Below are 21,875 nucleotides of genomic sequence, written 5' to 3'. Positions count from 1 at the left end.
CAGGCACATTTTCCTCTGTATCTATTGATCTGCCAAGACACTTTCACACCCAGCCTTCAACTCCTATCCCAGAATATGCTGCAAAAGAGACTCATCACTGGGGACTGTGCATGATTTTATTGTTGTTATTGTTTTTATTTGGATTAGAACAGAGACTGCTCCCATGTCAGTGACTAGATAGAACTAGTTGAATAATATAGTTTAAGAAAGACATAAAGATATTAAGGGAATGGAATACAAAGCAAATAAAAAAATTGCTTTTTTATTATGCAGGCACCAGCAAAGCAATAGTCTCAAATCACCAGTAGTTCCCATTCATGGGATTAATTAGAAAACACAAATGCAGAAATAATGTATCTAAGTCTTTGTGCATTGGACAAACATAGATGTATTTGAGCATGAAGTTCTAAAATATTTTGGCTGTGTTGGGTGGGAAAGCGGGCATTAAAGGGAGGATGAGATCATTTTTGCCTGAAATACAATTTAAATGTGGCAACCGCTCATTCACATGGAAAATGACAAAAGAACTACTAAATGCTCGTAAGAAGCCTCTATGCCTCCATCCTCATTGCAAAAAACGGGCAAGACTCATTCCTGGGCCTCATTCTGTCAGTTTCCCACCATCACAACTTGTCATTTTCCAACCAAGGAATGGCACAAGTGACAAAGAAGAGACTGAAATCTGCAGCAGCACAAATGCATGCTCAGAATAGCAAGGAATGATTAATAGTGGCCTCTTTTAGGGAAAAAAAAGTCAGTGAAGTTAAATGATTGCTCACTGTCTCATGATAATTTTTATTATTCGCTTCTCTCTTTAAAAATAGTATTTTATATTTCTGTACTTGATAAAAATTCCAACATCCTTTCCTACCTATAACATTTTCCCTTTGCCCTAGAAAAGGAAATAAAACCATTGGTACATAGGCTGAATTATTTTTAAAACATGCAAATATTTAAATAATTTTCATTTTAATGGAAGAATTATGTTCAGGGAAGAACTCATATAACGACTCAGTGATATCGAAGACGTTTTCCAAATTTTCTAATTAATTCCCATCGGCCCTTCCCAATCCCACCCTCAATCCCTGGTTCCCCACATTCATTCTGTCCTTCTTTCTTCCTTTGCATATTGATCGAACCCTTGCTTGATCTAAGAGTCAATAAAATCACATGTTTGAGACTTTCTATCCCTAAGAGGATTTTATCTAGCACACAAGATGACCTAATTTACTAACAGTGGAATACAACGTGTGGTATTACTTAGAATACTAACCAAAAGAATTGGAGAATTTAAAAGGCAGTAAAGATGAGCTCACTTCTGGTTGGAAATCAGAAAAAGCTTTATGGCAAGGATAACTTTGTCCTGTACCTTAACGTAGAAGAATTTCAATAAGCAGAGAGGGAAGGACAAAATATGAACCAAGGTTCGTGTGGTCAAAGAGGGTTTCTCTGGAGAATTTCCTGGGAAGGAAGAAACACGTCCTTTACTGGGAAGAGTTGGAAGACAGGGGTAGGAATGTGGAAAGAGAAATGACATGCATTTATTCTAAATCTGACACCACAAACTAATATTTTCCCACATGGTCAAGGTGTCAAAGGTCTCTACCACGATAGGGATGCACACCCAACCACTGCATTTAGATAGAACACCCTATATTTTACATTTCCTGCCACTAGAACAAGCCATATTAATCTCAGCCCTGCTTTGTATAAGAATTTGATTTTGATTGATTCACACGTTCACCAATTTAGCACACACTTCCTGAGCACCAAGCTATGTTTGGCTCTAAGTTAAGAACACAGACGGGCCTTGATTGCAACTCCTAAAAGCACGAAGCTTCATGTGTAAAATTGCTGAAGAACCACAAGAGCAGGCAGAGGCAGTGAAGTGAGGGAAATGCTTTGTGAATAACTATGATGGGAGGGCAGAAAGGTGAGTAGCAGCCTTGCTTCTGCTTATGAATTACTGGCATCAAGATCCAGCCCCACCAATACTTGATGCCACAGAGACAGAACCAGAGAAAACTCCCTCCTTGAGAGCAATGGGCCAACCTCGTTTCTCAAGACTCAGATATTCTGAGACAAATAATCATATTTTCATAAGAACTTCTACCAGGTGGACAATAGTCATTTTTTACATTCCTAGGCTAATTCTTAGGGTCACTTTAGTATGGGATTAATTAGCAATTAAATATGCGATCACTATGTGATCATTTTGTTTGTGCATACCTTAGTGAGGTGAGATATACTGAAAACATCTACATTCCATATTCTAATTCTAAATCCCTCATTTGACATGATTTCTTTAGGATTTTGACCTTCAGTTCAACTGAATGAAGACATGACCGGGACTTCCCCAGGATCTAGAATGGGGACTGCAGGGGAAAAGAGAAGTTAGCAGTGTGATCTGAGGAACACCTGTTGAGCATTGAGGAGAAAAGAGGACCAATGCAGGAACACACCACTATAACCGAGGACAGTAAGTGCAGTTTCATAACACGTGTACTTTGTTGTAGGGAGTAACAGTTCAACCATGAACTCAGAAAAGGCTTTCTGTCAGAGGTGACAGAATCCATGCTCCTTCATCAGTAACACCCCTGGGGGGGGGCCCTAGCTGAGTCCAGGCTCTTGCAGGGAGGCTCAAGGATCCTCCGGGGACCCTGATGACATCACACCCACCAGCTAAGAAGAAAGCTGAGAGGCAGAAGGACCGTGTCTGCCAGACTTCAGACCTGGCCACTACCAAAGTGTGTGCCTGAGGTTTGCTTTAGCTGCCATGGATGATTCCAGATTGTCATGCCAGCATGCAAGGCCTGTCTTGCCTTGCATTCTGACAGGGTCACGAATGTTTTAGCAGAGCAATGACCCTCGTTACAGCGATCGGGGAAGAAGGCATTGAGGAGTAGGAAGTAATGAGCAAGGTCCTGAAAAGGAGGCGGCATTTCACCTACCACCATCATCCAGGATTAGTTGATGGTATGTCTACTCATAACGGAGATGAGTTTGGACATTTTTTTTGTCATGTTTGCACAAAAGAAATTATCTCAGCCTTTCTCTAAAAAAGAGGGAAAAAGTAAGGAACTTGAATCGGCAATGAAGCTGGAGTACTTCCAACGTGTCCCCTGCAATGCTGACTCTGAAGAACACTGAGCCAACTCATGCTCGCCATACACCAGGTCACTCACAACCAGCCAACAGCTGGGCTGGAGAAGACAAAGCACCTCCCGTGCTCCCCTTGAAAATCAAGAAAAATGGCATTTGTTGCCACGTTTTGTCACAGTTCACTTTTCTGTTCCTTGCAACCACGCCATTTAGAATTGCCTTAGGTGAGACTGTTATTCAGTTATTTCAAAGAAAGGTGCTCCCGCAGGCTCACATCAACAGCATTTTCCTGTTGGGGGTTGGGAAGAGGTCTCTGGGACTCTTCATCTTCAGCTTGGAGAACTATGCTATCAGCCAGCCTCAAACCAAGACTCCCCTAGACCAAACAGATTAAGATCTTCATTAATGACACTGTCTCCACAGATGTAGGTGCCTCTGCTTAAGAATTCCACTATTGGGGTCAAGGCCTCACATTTACAATCCTGCAATGTCTGTGGGAACATCTAGAAATGCCTAGAGTTCTCCAGTTTGATGCTAGTAAACCTGGTAGTGACTACCGCTTTGTGGGATCCAATCAAATAATGTGCTGGATTGAACAGTGTTTTGTCCAAACTCATGCCCACTTTCTCATCCTTCTTCATGCTGTCATATTGGTAGCTCTCTCAGGGTCAGGGGAATGAGACCCACTGTACTTACTGGTTTTGGCATATCGAATACGCCATGGATAGCTTGCCAGGCTCTGCCGTGCAGGCGGGATACTCTCGGTAGCTAGCCATGCTCTCCGAGAGGGATAAAGGCTTTTGGGGAGGCCTTTAATTGCCCTTGCAGGTGTTCCCATGGTTCAAACCATATTTGAACCCTATAAAATATGGTGCTGCAAACCTGCAAGATGGGTATGAGTGGCTGCACAGTCTGAAAAGCGTCCTGAAGCGTGGCGGCGGCTGGGTAGTGGAGATAGTGGATGTAGTGGAGGTTCATCGGTGAGGTATTTATCTGGTATCAGTAGGGTGGGTATTCTGTGTGGAATCCCTATTCTCAGTTGATGGAAGCAGACAGGCAGGGTAGGGGGGGACTCCCAAAGAGGAATCAAAAGAGCTATGCTTGGAGTAACCCACTTCACTCAAATGAGAGAAAGAATTCGGAGTTCCGACCTCCGTCAACGGTCAAGAATCAGGGACACTGTTTTGTTTGCCAAGACATCTAAAATCAGATGGACTGGACACGTAATGGGATTCAGAGAAGACCGCTGGACTAGAGCCATTACCAACTGGATTCCACAGGATATCAAAAGACCACGTGGCCACCACCCACGAGATGGTCAGACTTTGTCAAGACCCTGAACAATTGATTTGAGGCTCTTCATGTTTCTAGAATGGCCAGATGCCATCGGGCTACACTAGCACATGACAGGAATGAATGGAGACCTTACTGGTGCCCACTTGAGCAAATCGATGAGTAACGGGATGTCAAGTGATCAAGTGATCATGCCCACTTAAGACGTCCGATATGATGATATTTGGGTTTCACAGCAATAATTAATCTAAGAGGAAAGCATATTGGAAAAGGGTGAGTCAGAATAAAGATGAGTGCCCTTATAGAAAGAAAGCTGAGAAACTGAAAAAGCATTGGAGAGAAGGTACATAGACCCATGCATAAAGAGAAAGCAGTCACGCGACGACTGACAACGTTTAAAGGCTGCAGCTGAGAACAGGAACAGTAAGATTGTGGCAGCGGCTAACACTGTGGCCCCAGACCATGGCAACCATCCACCCACCAGGGGCATGAGAGAGAAAGCCAAGATCCTTCTCGAAAGCTTGGCTTTCCGACTTCCAGCCTTCGCAATTGTGAGAAAGTCTATTTCTGGTGTTTCAAGTCACCAATATGTGGTCATTTGTGATGGCAGTTCTAGGAAAAACTCACTATCACTATCACTATCCTCCCATTGTTCATCGATTTGCTCGAATGGGCCCAGTAACATCTCCATTGTGAGACTTGTTACTGTGTTTGGCATATCGAATACGTCACGGGGAGCTTGCTAGGCTTTGCCGTGCGGGCGAGATACTCTCGGTAGCTTGCTGAGCTCTCCAAGAGGGGCAGAGGAATCGAACTGGGGTCAACCAGGTTGGAAGCATGCAAGGCAAATGCCCTACCTGCTGTGCTATTGCTCCAGCCCAAGAAAAAAGTATAAATTGCAAATAAGAATGTTGCCTTCAAGTCATTGTCAGTTGCTGAATGCTTTACCTGATTCAAATGCAAATTTTGCTTATTCCAAATATCAGTTAGGATGCTTTGTGTGCAAATGCTAGAAATTCATTGCTGTGTGTGCTGTCTATATTAAATATCCAAAATGACAGGAAAATAAAACCATTAGTATAGAAATAAGATATAACCATAAGGATGTGGGTGTTCAATTAGAGAAGAGGGGATGAGAATCCTCTTAGGAAGAATCTGTGATGTACAAAAGTATCTTATCCCTATAGTTATGCTTTTTGTTTATGAAATACTTTCCTCTTTTAAAAAATATAACCAAACACTTGGTAGTCTCTGCCCTAATCAAACTGTAGATAAATGTTTGTACCTTGAAGAAGTAGCAAGGAACATGACTGAAAATGCATTTATATTCCTTAAAGATTTCTATTCATGGATTGATTTTGGCTTGGGGGCACACCCAGTGGTGCTCAGGGTTTACTTCTGACTCTGTACTTAGTAATCACTCCCAGGAGGGATCAGAGGATTATACATGGTGTCAGGGTTCAAACCCAGTCAACCATGTGCAAATCCCTATCCCACTGTCTCCAGATCTGAAATTGTCTTTTCCTGGTACATTCACCTGAATATTTTAGCTGTCCACATTCCAGGAAACGTTATTCATCCTCTTCATCCCCCTTTGCCAGTTCTCATACCTGGTCTGAGCGGAAACCTGGCGAGACACACTCTCTCAGCTGCTCAGAGCTGCCCGGGATTCCTCCTGAATCAATGCAGCCTTCTAGACCAGCATCTGCCTGCGACAGGGTTGTCCTTGACTTCTACCCAGAAAGAGGGCTCTTGGGACATGGACGTAACCATGAATGGTCTTTATGTATTGAAAAAAAAGCAACCTGTAGTGCTTTACTCCCTCTTTAAGCTTAAGAAGTGAGAAAGTATGAGCTGCTTTACCTCTCAATCACTGCAGAGATGGAGAGTCTTTGCGATTTGAGTTCTTCACCTCGGTACTGTCTCGAGAAGTATTGATAATCATTTCTCTGGGACTTGCAGAGTGCAGAAGATAAACTGTTAGCACATGTCATATGTGCATGGCTGTTCTATTCCTTTGAACTGTTTAACATATTTTCTGATTTAAAATGTTGCAGCTCCAATCCACTAAAACTGAATTAAGGACTGCAATCACTTTCCTTCCTAGCAAGGGCAAAGCAGAGTTGTGGAACCGAGTCCTAGGTAAGGGAAGGAGGTAGTGGGGAACTGACATCGAGAGCAGCATGCACTGTGTGTTAAGTCTGCATAGCCATGAAGCGTATGACAGAGATCAAAGTTCTGCCCTGGCAGGTTCACTCTAGAAAACCAATTGAGTTAACATGACTAAGTATACCAAAACCTAAGGGAAAAAAAAACAGATAAAATCAGCCCCCAGTCCTTCAACCTGGGGAATAAAATGCAGCTGCTGCCCTTCCCCCTAAGTTGTCCAATACGCCAAATTCTAAATGAACATTGGTAGGAGACAGTCACCATTTCCAGACTGGCCAAAGAGCTCAGACTAACAGTAAACTGGAACAGTAAACTGCAGGCTGGACAAGATTATGGTCCTGAGTTGAGTAAGGAAAAATATTCCAGACTAAAGAATAGCTCATTTCAAAAGTCAACCGAAGCAATTCTTGATAGAACACAATCAAGTGGTGACAACTGATGAATTTCCGTAAGATCTCAGAAAGGATAGTGATAAAAAATTAAATGGAAAAAGGAAAAATGGCCAGGACTGAAGCGATAGTACAGTGGGTAGGGCATTTTCCTTTGCATGCGGCAGACCAGGTTCAATCCCTGGCATCCCATATGGTCCCCAGGAGTAATTCCTGAGTGCAGAGCAAGGTGTAACCCCTGAGCATCGCTGGGTGTGACACAAAAAGCAAAAAAGAAAAGTGAAATAAAATAAACTACATATACACCAAATAATTTTAAAAAGAAAGAAAGAAAAATAGCACTAAATAGTATAAATCCTTAGATTGGAACAGAATAAAGTGTTTTTGCTTTTTCTTTTGTTTTTTTATTATTGATGTAGTGCTGGTTGGGCTGGAACAATAGCACAGCAGTAGGGTGTTTGCTTTGCATGCGGCTGACAAGGCTGACCCGAGTTCGATTCCTCCGCCCCTCTTGGAGAGCCTGGCAAGCTACCGAGAGTATCTCACCCGCAAGACAAAGCCTGGCAAGCTCCCCGTGACATATTTGATATGTCAAACACAATCATAAGTGTCACACTCGAGACATTACTGGGCCCGCTCGAGAAAATCGATGAACAATGGGAGGACAGCGACAGTGACAGTCATGCCGGTTGTTTCTTCATGGGGGAATATTGGTTAATAAAGGTTTTTGAACAGAGAGATGACACTATTAAAACAGTGATTTGGGGTCTGGAGAAAGAACCCCAAAAGCTGGAGTCTTCTTTAAGAGTGATCCCCAGCACTAAGAAAATGATGGCTTGAGGAACCAGTTGGGATGGGAGATGTATGCAGAAAGTAGATAAAGGACCAAACATAATAACCTCTAGGGTCTGTATTGCAAACCATAATGCCCCAAAGGAGAGAGGGAGAGGGAGAGAGAGAGAGAGAGAGAGAGAAAGAGAGAGAGAGAGAGAATGTGTATGGGGAATATTGTCTGCCATGGAGGCAGGGGAAGGGTAGGAAATGGTATATCGGGGTATACCAGGGATATTGGTGGTGGGGAATGTGCACTGGTGGAGGGATGGGTGTTTGATCATTGAGTGATTGTAACCCAAACATGAAAGCTTGTAACTATTTCACGGTGATTCAATAAAACGTTTTTTAAAAAAAAGGGTGATCCCTGGCACAAAATATTCACTTCCTCATTCCCCGTCCCACCTTTGGCACCAAACCATCAGACCCTCCATGTAAGCCAGTTTTCCTCTGTAGTGACCTCTGTCCTCCTAACTGCTACTAAACAGGCACCCTAAAAAAATAAAATAAAATAAGGGGACAGAGAGATAGTACATCAGATGAGGCACTTTCCTTGCACATGGCCAACCAGAGTCAATCCCTGGCACTTCATATGCTCCCCCAAGCCCTACCCAGAAATGACCTCCAGCACAGAGCTAGGACTAAGCCCTGAGCCATACCACTGGGTATGGCTGAAAAAAAATCAAAAGAAATAAGATGCTTCTGAAACACACTAATTTTTTTTTCCTTGAAAAGTTTTAAGGCAAAATGAGACAATAAAAGATTACAGAATAAAGTTCAAACTAGAATAAAGAAAAACAGAATAAGGAAAAGATGAGCAATAATGGGAATACTATTTGGAAATACCAAGGTGGGGTTATCCTAGAAGTGGTGAACAGGTGAGATGGGACAAGAGAAAGAAGTCAATTGAAGACCAGTCAGCACCGCAGCTTGACAGCAAGGACTCTGTAGTGGGGAAGAGATAACAGAAAAGAAATGCCTGCAGAAGGTGCTGTGGAAAAGGAACTGCTGGAATTTAATGGCTGCAAGGGCAAAAGGAAGGAGAGCCACAGTGATTCCCCTTGTTCCCTGTCAGCTTTGGTGTTTGAAATTCTTAGAAATAAACTTTATTTTTTTTGCCATACTTTTTGCTTATTATAAAAGTGGTCATTGGGTTTTGGCATTTTCAAACCCACACCCTTAAATTTTTCAGCTCCTCTCTGTTTACTTAAGTCTTTAATCCTCTAGTTTCCTATTGATCATTGGAAGCAAACTGTAGGGTTATCCCCCAGCAATGAAGATTTGGAATTTCTAAATGGAACCCAAGATGGATTGCTCTCAAGTCTACAGTGGGTTGGGTTTTTCTGTAGAAACCTCTTATTCAGTCCTGTTCATGGGTCTGGAATCAATCCTCTCTCCTGTACCAATACCCCAAGCAACAATAAATGAACATCAGCTGGCAACTTAGATCCTGCAGTACTGAGACTTTTGCTTTCAGAGGTTGTCAATATATCACTCCAATGAGTTCGGGTCAGTCTGTGTTCAGGGAGGAGTGGTCCTTAGTAGGATGCTTTTGTCACCGTGTGAGGAGGGTAGTTAGGACAGAGAAGGGACCGATATGACAATGATAGAGGGAAATGGTCACCCTGAACAAGAACTGGGAGCTGAAAGGAGGTAAAGTGATACTCATGATACCCTTTCCGTAACACTCTTGCAAGCCACAGTGTTTAAAAGGAACTGTGTCTGCTATAGATGCAAGCCGAAGGGGGACAGGAGGGAAACTGAGGACACAAGGGGAGGGAATTCGAATCTGTGAACGAGTGGGTGAATGAATGGGTGCTCAAACATTCTACAACTGAAACTCAGGAACAATTTTGAATCTCACAGTGATTCAATAAGTTGAAAAAAATCTAAGATGTCAATTTTCAGATGTCAGGACATGAAATAAGGGAGATGAAGCCCTTAACACAGGGGAACCAAGTCTGAAAAGAAGGAAGTCTCCTTTTGAAGTCACCCGTGTGAAACTCTGGAGAAGTCAGCTCTAACTAGCTTCTCTTTTTCATGTCCTAGTAAGAGAATTCTCTCCCGGCTTCTTCTGGCTTCAGAAAAGATTATAACACGGCATTCTAGTAATTATCACAATCTATGCAACAATTTCTCATGTTGATGGTCCTCTTGGGACATATAGAATTGAAATAGCAAGTAATTACATAAGATTTCCTCACAAGGGTTAGCTGAGAGTTGACTGAACCAGGGAGTAGAACACGCAGTGAATGACACGAATCCCCTTGTGCACACGCACACGCACACGCACAGATCCGCACCCCAGGGCCCAGAGCACACCCTGCTGAGCAGGGCGGGGAGCTGGCTACCTCTCACACAGGAAGACGGACTCCACTGCAAGGCCAGGTTCCCGCACAACGACCTTCTCGCAGTGCCAATACTGGGATCTGTCCGTCGCATCACAGCGCAGCAGCACCTTCTGCAGTTTCCCGAGCGACACTGCTTCGATGTGAAATGTGTCCTTCTGAAATGGGAGATTTGAAAAAAAAAGAAAAAAGAAAAAATGCAAAAATCTCTGAGTCGCAGACACAAGTATAGGCCACAGTAACAGGCCAAGCGCTGCCGGAAGCAGCATCAAATCCTCCAAGAGAAAATGCACCATCCTTAGGAACTGCAAGGGTAACCGGGAAAGGAAAAAGAAGCAAATGATTTGCATCGATTAAAATGTATTTCTAGCTGTGCTTTTCTTCTTCTTTTTTGTTTTCTCCACTCGTAGTAATATCCAGTGTTATAAATAAACAAATCCTGCATTCACAGAGGTTTCCATCTGTGCTTTTTTCTTGCTTGGATTCCTGACTCTGCCCTGCAGTTCATTAACTTGTCAGGCCAACAAAAAAAATGACCTCACACGCAGAACATTTAATTTCTAGGGATGCTGAGAAACCAGGAGGTGTGCGGGGACACATTTTTTTCTTTCTCTCTTACCTTTCCATTTACCTTCCTCCCTCCCTTCCTCCAAACCCTTCTCCTATATCATATTTTCCTCTGTATACAGTACACAGCACATTCTTGGATTTATCATGAAAGACCATCGTAGAATCTTCATTTATCAATCTTCATTTATTAAACAGAGTCATTTATGCACATCGTGACATTCCCAGAGAGGTATGGAACTTCAAATAAAAGCTACCGTAGTTGGACCAAAAGAACTTCTTCACATGACTTTTTCACAGTGTCACTAAGAACAAATACCTTAAAATTACCCAGGGAAGGGCTGAAAAAATCTCATGAAGTCTCTATGTGCCCAGGAATAAGTCATAACTGTGAACTCCAGCTGCCTTCCTGGTGATAAAACGCAAATACCACATTGGGTGCGTTTCCTGTTGCCTGCCTGAACAACCAGTTACATTGCAGTTTGGACATCCATTTTAGATGGAAGCTACACGAGCTCAGTTGGAATTCTTGATTCCAACTGAGGTTTTTTTTTGGGGGGGGGAGGGCTTATGGGCACACCCAGCGATGCTGAGGGCTCCTCCTGGCTCTGCACTCAGGAGTTACTCCTGGCAGTGTTCTGGGGATGCTATGAAATGCCAGGAATTGGCATGACCTCAGTCCATGCCTGGGCAAGGCATGTGCCCCTGACCTCTGAGCTCCCTCCATAGCTTGATTTTCTTGTTTATTTTCTTTTTCTTTTCCCATCTTTTCCCCACTTTTTGCTCAGTGCTTACTCCTGGCTCTGCACCCAGGGATCACTCCTGGAAAGGCTCGGGGAGCCAAATGTGGTACCAGTGATCAAACCCAAGTCATTTTCCTACAGGGAAAGCGCCTTACCTGCTCAACTATTGCTTTGGCCACATGCTCAAAGAAAATTTTTGAAATACTATTAAACTATGTCTATTTTGTATGCTGCTACCAATTGATTATACCCCTGAACGCCTCGTGGAGAAACTAACAACCAACCATCAGTGCCTAGTGATGCAAGAGTGGCTGCTGTGAAGTCATTCTGGTCCTAGAAGAGACTGTCCCGTTTCTTGACTTCAAAACACTTGAAAACTTTCAGCATTTTATAATACTGGGTGTGTTGAGGAAAACAACAGAAAATGTGGAATCTAAAATGAACCAGGCTAAAGAAATGTTGGTACGTCTACACAATGGAATACTATGCAGCTGTTAGAAAAGATGAAGTCATGAAATTTACATACAAGTGGTTCTACATGGAAAGTACCATGCTAAGTGAAATGATCCAGAAAGAGAGGGACAGACATAGAAAGATTGCACTCAACTGGGGAATATAAAGTAACAGAATGGGAGACAAACATCCAAGAATATTTGAGATAAGTACCTGGAGGTCTGCTTCAGGGTTTGGAATCCAGCAGTACATGCTGGGGGAAAAGGCAGCTCAGATAGAGAAGGGAACACCAAGTAAAAGATGTTTGGAGGACTCACTCAGGATGCAAGATGCGTGCAGAAAGTAGACTATAGTCCGAACACGGTGGCTACTTAATACCTCTATTGCAAACTACAACACCCTAAAGAAAAGAGAGAGCAAAAGGGAATGTTCTGCCACAGAGGTGGGGAGGGGATGGGGTGGGTGGTGGAAGGGCTAATGGGATCATTGGTGGTGGAAAATGGGCACTGGTGGAGGGATGGGTATTCATTCATTGTATAACTGAAACCCAAGCACGAAAGTTTGTAAACCGACCACTGTACGTATGGTGTTTCACTAATAAAAATAAAATAAGATAGAATGAAATAAAATAAAATGAACCAGGGAAGGAAAGCACTTTTATATCTCTGACTCTAAACTTCAAAAGAAACCCCTAAGCCCACATTCATCGCTTATTCAAATACTGATTGCAATGATACTTCCTAACCTGTTTAAATCTGTCTGCAACATACCCTGCAACCCTCTAGTAAATGCCACCTGCAGTAGTGGTCTGAAGAAAGCTTCATCATGAAGAGGACTTGTGAAATTTCAGCGAGTAACTTCACACAGTACTGCACGCTGGCAGTGGGAAGAAATGACAGATTCACCATATGTCACAAAGGGCTGGGGTAAGAGTATGGGACTCAAGGAAAGCAGGGAGGATCCTTAAAGGGAAAAATGCCACTGATCACTCAGCATCATATTAATAATATCTCTGTCTGGAATTTGGTTTCTGCTCAAAATTAGCAATTCACTGATGACAGCAAAAGTTAGAGATAATTTTGTTTTATCCTCATCTGAAACACATCTATTATTCCCTCTTTGTTCTCATGAAAGCTTGCATAATCCACAGTGATAACAACAACCAAAATAAGATGGTGGATATTTCAAAATATTTCATAAACTAAAAAAACAGTGTTTGAGAAATTGCAGCCTCAGTCTGATTTAGAAATTTTATTTTAATAAAAAATACATCCTTATGGGTCCAGGGGATGTAGCTTCCTGGTAGAGAATCTATCTGACATATTTGAGGCTGTGAGTTTGATCCTGTTGCTGCAACCAATGCAACCTCGAGTCACTACGGGGGTTTGTTCCCGGCACCACAAGTCTGCATCCCCTGGGTGAAAACTGCAACCAAATATGAGATCTTCATTGAGCACCCAAACCCAAGATGTGAATCCAACAGCAAAGAGAATGACAGAAGAAAAAGACTTATAGGTATGGAGCACATATATTTTTATATAATTCTTATTCTTCAATTTAAAGCCCAATATAATACTTTCTGCATATTTCATAAAATATTAAAAATTAACTGGGATTATTATGTTTCATTGGAACACCTCAAACATTTAGTACCTACATAGACATTTATACATAAAGAACAAAAGGAAAATAGTGAGTACTTTTAGGTGTGAAAATAACACATTTGGCTGTGTTAAAAATGTTAAAAAAAAAAAAAGAAGCTCTATAGTGTTACTATGTGAAACAGGGAGTATGGCCTCACTTTATAAAATAATTCTCTGTACCTTTGTACCTTCCCCAACAGAGTGTATTCATATATATTTTCCCCTGATACCATCTCAACTCGTTTTTTCATTCTCTTACACTATCACTAATTTTCATCTACTTTTCTTTGTTCGATTATTCATTGCTACGTAGTGTGGGTCATTTTTCTTTCGAGAACAATTCCTAAAACAAAGTATATGAAGAATCAAGACAGGAAAATGTGCTAAAGATAACAAAAGCTTGGGATTTGGATGGTGTGAGTATTAAAAGTTGCATGCATATTCAAATGTTAAGCTCAACTCCTGAATTTCCATAATATTGTAAGCCAATCTAAATTAGTTAAAAATAAAAATAAGGATAAATACCAGGAGGTTTACTCCATGGCTTGGAGGCCAACCGCACACTCTAGGGTAAAGGCAGCTCAGATAGAGAAGGGAGCACCAAATAAAGGGTGTTGGAAGGATCCTCCCAGGATGGGAGAAGCATGCTGAAAGTAGACTCTAGACCTAACATGATTGCCACTCAATGCCTCTTTTGCAAACCACAGCACCCAAAAGGAGAGAAAGAACAAAAGGGAGTGCCCTGCCACAGAGGTAGGGTAGGATGGGGGGATGGGGGTGGGAGGGATACTGGGATTAGTGGAGAATGGGCACTGGTGGAGGGATGGATACTCGATCATTGTATAACTGAAACCCAAGCACAAAAATTTGTAAGTCTACAACTGTACCTCATGGTGTTTCACTAATAAAAATTTTTGTAAATAAATAAATAAAAATAAGGAAAAGATGCCCTAGTAAACAGTACAAGGGTGGCAAATACTTTTTTAAGTTGCAAACCAGCAGCCCGGAGAGGAAGTGCAAAAGACCAGGGCAGAGCTCACCATGAAAGAGGCACTACCTAGCATCAATCACATGATTCCCAGAGCAATGCTGGGAGAGACCCTTAAGAACTAACCCTAGAGTAGTGTCTGAGCACTGCCAGGTGTGCCATCCTCATAAATAAATTTAAAAATGTAAAATTAAATAAATTTCCAATCACCTTGTACAACCACCTACAGAGAGATTGCTAAGAACACCAGGAAGTTATTGGGCAAACTCACCTGTCCTCTTCGAAATTTTGCAGGCATGTCAGATTGGCGCAGCAGCCTAAGGCCAGAATCTCCTCTCTCCCCATAGAGACACAGGAAAACTTCAGACTCCGTTTCTGCTTGCTTCAGTTCCCCAGTATGGACGTCCACTTGGTATCTCACCACTGGCAAAGCAAAGAGAGACAAGCCAGAGGAAACCCATCACTTTGGAATCCGGACAAGCAGAATCCAGAACCATGGGTCAGGAAAGAAAACCACAAAAACAAAGGAACAGAACATATGAGAGAAGTGACTGAATCTAAACTTTCTATATCTGCAGAGATAGATTTCACCTTTTGGGTTTTGATTTCATTATAAACGGGCATTTTACGGTCCTAAGCAAATGCCCAGAGGGTTTATAGGTATTTAAGAAAGACTGAGTCTGGCAGGGCACAGGGCAGAGTCTGGCAAACTCCCCGTGGCGTACCAAATATGCCAAGTACCAGTAACAATGATGGGTCTCATTCTCCGAAAGAGCCTTGAATATAATCTCAGGGCTAGGATGAAAGAGACGTTACTGGGGCCTGCTCGAGGCAATTGACGAATAACAGGATGATGAATGAATGAATGAAGAAAGACTGAACAATTTTAAAAGACATGATTTTGTATTAGACAGCTGGAAATGTACTGTGTGTTTTAGTAGTAGCAAAGATGACAATGCTATTTTACACGATGCTTAAAATTTGAGACAATGTAAGATTTGATGAGGAATGATACCAAAAGAGAGATGATGACATGAAGTAGTGGCCTGGCCGGATGAAGCCCTAGCAGGACAGTTTCTTCTCCTCTAACTTTAGTCCTGAGACTATGGGAGACTCAGCAATTTTTTTTGCGATTATGGTTAATCCAAATCCACTAGTAATTCATGCTGTGATGCAGAACACATCACTTATCGATGATGAAACCATCCTCTTTGAATTAGAATAAATATTCTGTAACTATGTGGTTTAGGAATCAATTTGTGTAGCTGTAAGAAAATGGCATCTGCAATGTTTAGCAGTGAAGACTAGCAACTCACATGGAAACACGGCTTGTCCTCTGTTAACCACGGGAAGCTCACAGACAATGTCCCCGTCTGCTCGGATCCGAGATAAGCATACATTGGCCACAAAATCCAGGGCCTTCTTGCTTCTCAGATGTTGCAGGGTCACCTAAGATGAGAAGGAACAAGGACAAAGATTTCCAGATTTTCAGAGATTTTACGGCATGAGTTGTATACCTGTCTCAGCTAAAATGCATGGCCCACGCTGGTTAACAGACATGGTAGTTCTCTTGCTTAGTAGTGACGTAGGTATCTAGACAGAGAAGGATCGCCATGGCAGTGGAATTCCTAAAGGTAAAAAGGTAAAGGCCCTCCCATTGTTCATCGATTTGCTCCAGCGGGCCCAGTAACGTCTCCATTGGAGATTTTGTTGTTACTGTGTTTGGCATATCGAATACTTCACGGGGAGCTTGCCAGGCTCTGCCGTGCGGGAGAGATACTCTCGGTAGCTTGCCGGGCTCTCCAAGAGGGGCGGAGGAATCGAACTTGGGTCGGCCATGTTGGCTGCGTGCAAGGCAAATGCCCTACTGCTGTGCTATTGCTCCAACCTCTAGTGGAATTCCTAGGATGTAATAAAACCAACAGCCCCAAGGCTGCAGAAAGCCCACCTTGGGGACACAGGAACTGAGGCCTTATATGACTTTTCACCTGGTGCCAACAGACCCAGAGAAGACGGGAACCCCATTTGAGACAAGTTCCAACTGGAAAAAAATGCCAAAGAGAGGAATTCCAAAGAGGATCATCAACCAATCCCAATTCTACCCCCTTGGCAACCACCCTAGCAAATGACTCTTACCTACGTAAAAGCCCCGCCTGGGGTAGCTTGGGGAAACCCCTAGAAATGCCATGCAGATTACCCTCTACTCCTTAAGCACCAAGTAAGCATGAGTGATCTTTAATTTTGTACTTTTAATTTACAAACTATTTCACATATGCTATAAATACTTGCTAAGTAACCAAAGTGTCTTACACCAATTATCTATTCCACAAAACGTTTTCCGACATCTACCACTATTCTTGTAGTTGGATTTGTATTACGTTTCTGCTATCTTGCTTCTCAGTTCCTAATGGATAGATCTCAAACAGAAATAAAAATATCAAATAAGCAACACATTATAAGGGAAATAAACCAAGTTCACTGAGAGCATTTGGGGGAATACTTTAGATTGGTGAAATCCATCTAAGACTGGAAGATCCGTGTAATTGAGGCATAATTCACAAGGGCAGAGTGGTTTGGAAAGAGGTCAAAGAGGAGAACGAGGTGGACAGGGACTAGATAAAGGGGGAAAGAGAAGGTCAAGTTGCTATTTTTAATGAATCATTCCAGCTGCTCTTTGGAGACTTGATATTAGAGGACAAAAAGAGCTGGAGAGATATTTGGAAAACTTGCAGTAAACCAAAGAGAAAACCTAGCCGTGTAGAATAAAGTAGCACTGTAGCACTGTCCTCCCGTTGTTCATCGATTTGCTAAAGTGGGCGCCAGTAACGTCAACATTGTGAGACTTGTTGTTACTGTTTTTGGCATATCAAATACGTCACAGGGAGCTTGCCAGGCTCTGCCGTGTGGGTGGGATACTCTCGGTAGCTTGCCAGGCTCTCTGAGAGGGGCAGAGAAATCAAACCCGGGTCAGCCACATGCAGGCAAACACCCTACCCACTGTGCTATCGCTCCAGCCCCACCCACTAAAGACTAAAGAGATGACAATAAAATAAAACAAAAGGCAAAGTCCAGGATCTAGAGAGAGTCAATAGAGGATTTCAGAGGGTTGGAGTTTGGTGGTAAAGAAAATGAATAATCAAGAAAAAAATGGAAAACTTCTGATATAGGTAACCAGGTACATGCGACACCATCAACTCAGAGGAACCAAAAACCAGAGGTGGGAAACAAGGACTTGTTCATGCTTTATTTCATTTTTCCTGATGCTCACAACTTGTGACAATCAGGACAAGTATTGCTGAGCCTTATTTTTTGCTCGAGCGGGCCCAGTAACGTCTCCATTGGAGACTTTGTTGTTACTGTGTCTGGCATATCGAATACTCCCGGTAGCTTGCCGGGCTCTCCGAGAGGGGCGGAGGAATCGAACTCGGGTCGGCCATGTTGGCCGCTTGTAAGGCGAACGCCCTACCTGCTGTGCTATCGCTCCTTATTTTTTAAGGTAAAAAAGGTAAAGGCCCTCCCGTTGATCGTCGATTTGCTCGAGCGGGCCCAGTAACGTCTCCATTGGAGACTTTGTTGTTACTGTGTCTGGCATATCGAATACTCTCGGTAGCTTGCCGGGCTCTCCGAGAGGGGCGGAGGAATCGAACTCGGGTCGGCCATGTTGGCCGCTTGTAATAGAGAAGAAACGGATAAAAATTGGCCTTCCATACATGCACCCTAGTGATGGCAGACCTCTGCATCTGCTCAGACCACCAAAGGTAGCCTTTGATCATGAGAGGGAAGCGGCGTTCTTGCTACACCTGAGCTTGGCGCAGCAGCTGCTGTACTTCTCATCTCTCCAAAAGGACTCAGAGTTCTGGCTTTTACTAGATACCAAATGTGAACATAAGAAATAAAAATATCAAATAAGATATTTGATATTAGAAATAATATCACATAAGAAAGCATCAGTCTGATGAGGAAGGATAAAAAAGGACTGATATTATATCCAAACCTTTCATTTAGAGAGGTATAGAAAACAGGGGGTTCCCAGAAAATGAGCTTATGACCTATCTATTCAGCCATTGCATGTGATAATAACACTGCTAATCCTTAATCATTTTTATTAACATACCTCATATTTTAAACAAATCAAATATTTAAGGAATAGCAGTGTCATTATCACAGACAGTCTTCATGTAATTTTCAAATGATACAGAAACAATTGCAGGAATGCCTGAATAGAAAGTTCCATAAGGTCATTTGCTGGGCATCCCCTGTTGATCTAGACAGAAAATATTAGTTATTTCCCAAGAAAGCATTTCCTTAGAAATTGATTCTTGGTTTCTCAGAAGCCTAAAATTCCTAAATTAGTTTAAGAAATGTCAACCACAAGGGCTTGATATCAAGGATATACAAAGTACTGGTTGAACTCACAAGAAGAAAACATCCAACCCCATCAAAAAAAAATGGGGCAACAAAATGAACAGAAACTTTCTCAAAGAAGAAATCCAAATGGCTAAAAGACATATGAAAAAATGCTCCACATCATTAATCATCAGGGAGAGGCAGATCAAAACTACAATGAGATATCATTTCACACCGCAGAGACTGGCCCACATACAAAAGAACAAAAGCAACCTGTGTTGGTGCGGATGTGGCGAGAAAGGACCCTCCTTCACTGCTGGTGGTAATGCCTACTGGTTCAGCCCTTCTGGATAACAGTATGGACGTTCTCAAAAAAACTAGAAATTGAGCTTCCATTTGACCCAGCAATACCATTCCTGGGAATATATCCCAGAGAGGCAAAAAAGTACAGTCAAAATGATATCTGCAATTGTTTGTTCATTGCAGCACTGTCTACAATAGCTAGAATATGGAAAAAACCTGAGTGCCTGAGAACAGATGATTGGTTAAAAAACTTTGGTACATCTACACAATGGAGTACTATGTAGCTGTTAGAAAAGATGAATTCTTGAAATTTACATACAAGTGGTACTACATGGAAAGTATCATGTTAAGCGAAATGGCTCAGAAAGAGCTGGATAGACACAGAAAGATTGCATTCATCTGGGGAACATAAAGCAACAAAATGGGAGACTAACACCCAGGAGTGGCCGAGATTAGTACCAGGAGTTTTTCTCCATGGCTTGGAGGCCAGCCACACATGCTAGGGGAAAAGGCAGCTCAGATAGAGAAGGGAGCACCAAATAAAGGGTGTTGGGAGGACCCTCCAGGATGGGAGAAGCATGCTGAAAGTAGACTATAGACCAAACATGATTGCCACTCAATGCTTCTTTTGCAAACCACAACAACCAAAAGGAGAAAGAGAACAAATCAGAATGCCCTGCCACAGAGACAGGATGGGATGGGAGGGTGGGGGGTGGGAGGGATACTGGGACCCGTGGTGGTGGAAAATGGGCGCTGGTGGAGGGATGGGTACTTGACCATTGTATAATTGAAACCCAAGCACAAAAATTTGTAAGTATACAACTGTATCTCATGGTGTTTCACTAATAAAAATTAAAAAAAAGAAGAAGAAGAAATGTCAGGGCTGGAGCAATAGCACAGTGGGTAGGGCGTTTGCCTTGCATGCGGCCAACCCGGGTTCGATTCCCAGCATCCCATATGGTCCCCTGAGCACCGCCAGGAGTAATTCCTGAGCGCATTAACCAGGTGTAACTCCTGTGCATCACTAGGTGTGACCCAAAAAGCAAAAAAAAAAAAAAAAGAAAAAAAAGAAATGTCAATCAAGTTGCTAAATTATTAGCATGCAAGTCATTACGTACATATAGCATTGAACTACCAGAATGAACCTATCTGATTTTAACACTGAGATTAATGAATCCTCAGTCAAACTACCCAAGCTTTCTAGTTCCTGAGGGAATGGAAGAAACCTGTGCAGATTCTACAGCAAATCTCTGAAAGAAAGACATCAGAGTGACATATTCACCGAGTATGAAAGTTAAAATGAGTTTTCTAAAGAGAACTAAAGCACGGCCAGTCCATAAGTGGGTCAGTTCTGGACTAGACTCTGAGAACAAGACTTTTTGTGAGGAAGAGGCGTTGCGAGTGATGGCTCAGAAGGCCTCCAGGTAAGTGTGGCAGCACATGGCCAACCGGTCCTGCTTTCAGTGTGAGGCCAATGGCCTGAGCTTTGGGCCCTGAGGTTCGAGGGACCACTCAGGTCACACTGGTGGTGCTTGGGATCCCCCAGGAACACTCCCAGTGAGTCCAGGGACAAGGGACAAGTCATGGCAGAGATTAAATAAGGGCTGTGCACCCAAGTTCCTGAGTGTGCCCCAAATGACCAACTAACCCCACGTTACTAACCTGACTAACCCCACGTTAGTCACGTTGGCATGCTCGGGCTTCCGGCAGAACCTCTCTCACATAGTGGGTATTGTAGCATTTCCTGGGAAAATACTTTGAATCTGAGATGACTGTATATGCCTTTATGCTAAAGTGCTGCTACTGATCTTAGTACCAAAACCCCAAAGGGAGAGAGAGGTCTTTGCTCTCTTTCCTACCCAGGCACATCCTGCTCTCTTTCCCACCCAAGGAACATAGTCTTGGTTCCTGACTATCACTGTATCACTGTCATCCTATTGTTCATCGATTTCCTCAAGCAGGCACCAGTAACGTCTCCTTCGTCCTAGCCCTGAGATTTTGGAAAGTGCCACATTCAAGACTCTTTCAGGGCCAGGAGAATGAGACCCATCATTTTTACTGGTTTTTGGCATATTGAACACGCCACGGGGAGTTTGCCAGACTCTGCCGTGTGGGCAGGATACATTTGGTAGCCTGCCAGGTTCACCAGAGTAAGAACTAGATAATAAGATGTCTAGCTTCTGGGAGCAGGGTTCTATAGTCGCTGGGTCTTGGCCATTGGTGGGATTACACAGCATCAGGGAAGTTGGTGGGTGTAACGCCTACATACTGGAAGATGGTGGATCTGGGTGGAGGAGGCCCAGGACCACTCAGTTCCTGACTAAAAGATAGCTATTTTGACAAAGACTGTACTGGTTCTAGTAAAAAAGTGGGTTAAAAGAGGGAAACAGGGATGGAGAGAGAGTACAGTGAATGGAGCCTTTGCCTTGGATGCCGCTCACCTGAGTTCAATCCCCAGCACATATGGTTCCCCAAGTAACACTAGGAGTGGTCCCTGAGCAGAACCAAGAGTAATCCTGAACGTAGGCTGCTGTGACCCCCAAAATGGTGGGGGTACATTAATTAGAAGACATACATACCATATAAAAAGTACTTAATTATTCAACCACTCGTAGATAAATAAAACTTTATATTGCGCAAGGATAAACTCCCAGAACAAGTATGAGATGCTGAGAAAAATGATGACTGAAATTTAATTG

The 21,875-nt window shown here is 42.8% G+C and overlaps 1 protein-coding gene across 1 annotated transcript in view; it reads right to left on the bottom strand.

Moving 5' to 3' along the window:
* The window catches only part of RP1 (RP1 axonemal microtubule associated), a 224,265-nt gene that overhangs the window by 108,334 nt on the left and 94,056 nt on the right, over window positions 1–21,875 (bottom strand). Inside the window, exons 19-21 of the mRNA XM_056112482.1 lie at window positions 15,843–15,975; window positions 14,798–14,949; window positions 10,136–10,290 (exon numbers count right to left, since the gene is read on the bottom strand). Coding sequence (XP_055968457.1) covers window positions 10,136–10,290; window positions 14,798–14,949; window positions 15,843–15,975 — 440 coding nt within the window. The remainder of the gene's footprint in view (window positions 1–10,135; window positions 10,291–14,797; window positions 14,950–15,842; window positions 15,976–21,875) is intronic.

Source organism: Sorex fumeus, unplaced genomic scaffold (genome assembly GCF_029834395.1).
Source record: "Sorex fumeus unplaced genomic scaffold, SorFum_2.1 ptg000002l, whole genome shotgun sequence".
Lineage (NCBI taxonomy): Eukaryota > Metazoa > Chordata > Mammalia > Eulipotyphla > Soricidae > Sorex > Sorex fumeus.
The sequence above is the reverse complement of the archived record's forward strand: the minus strand, read 5'-3'. Positions and strand labels throughout refer to the sequence as shown.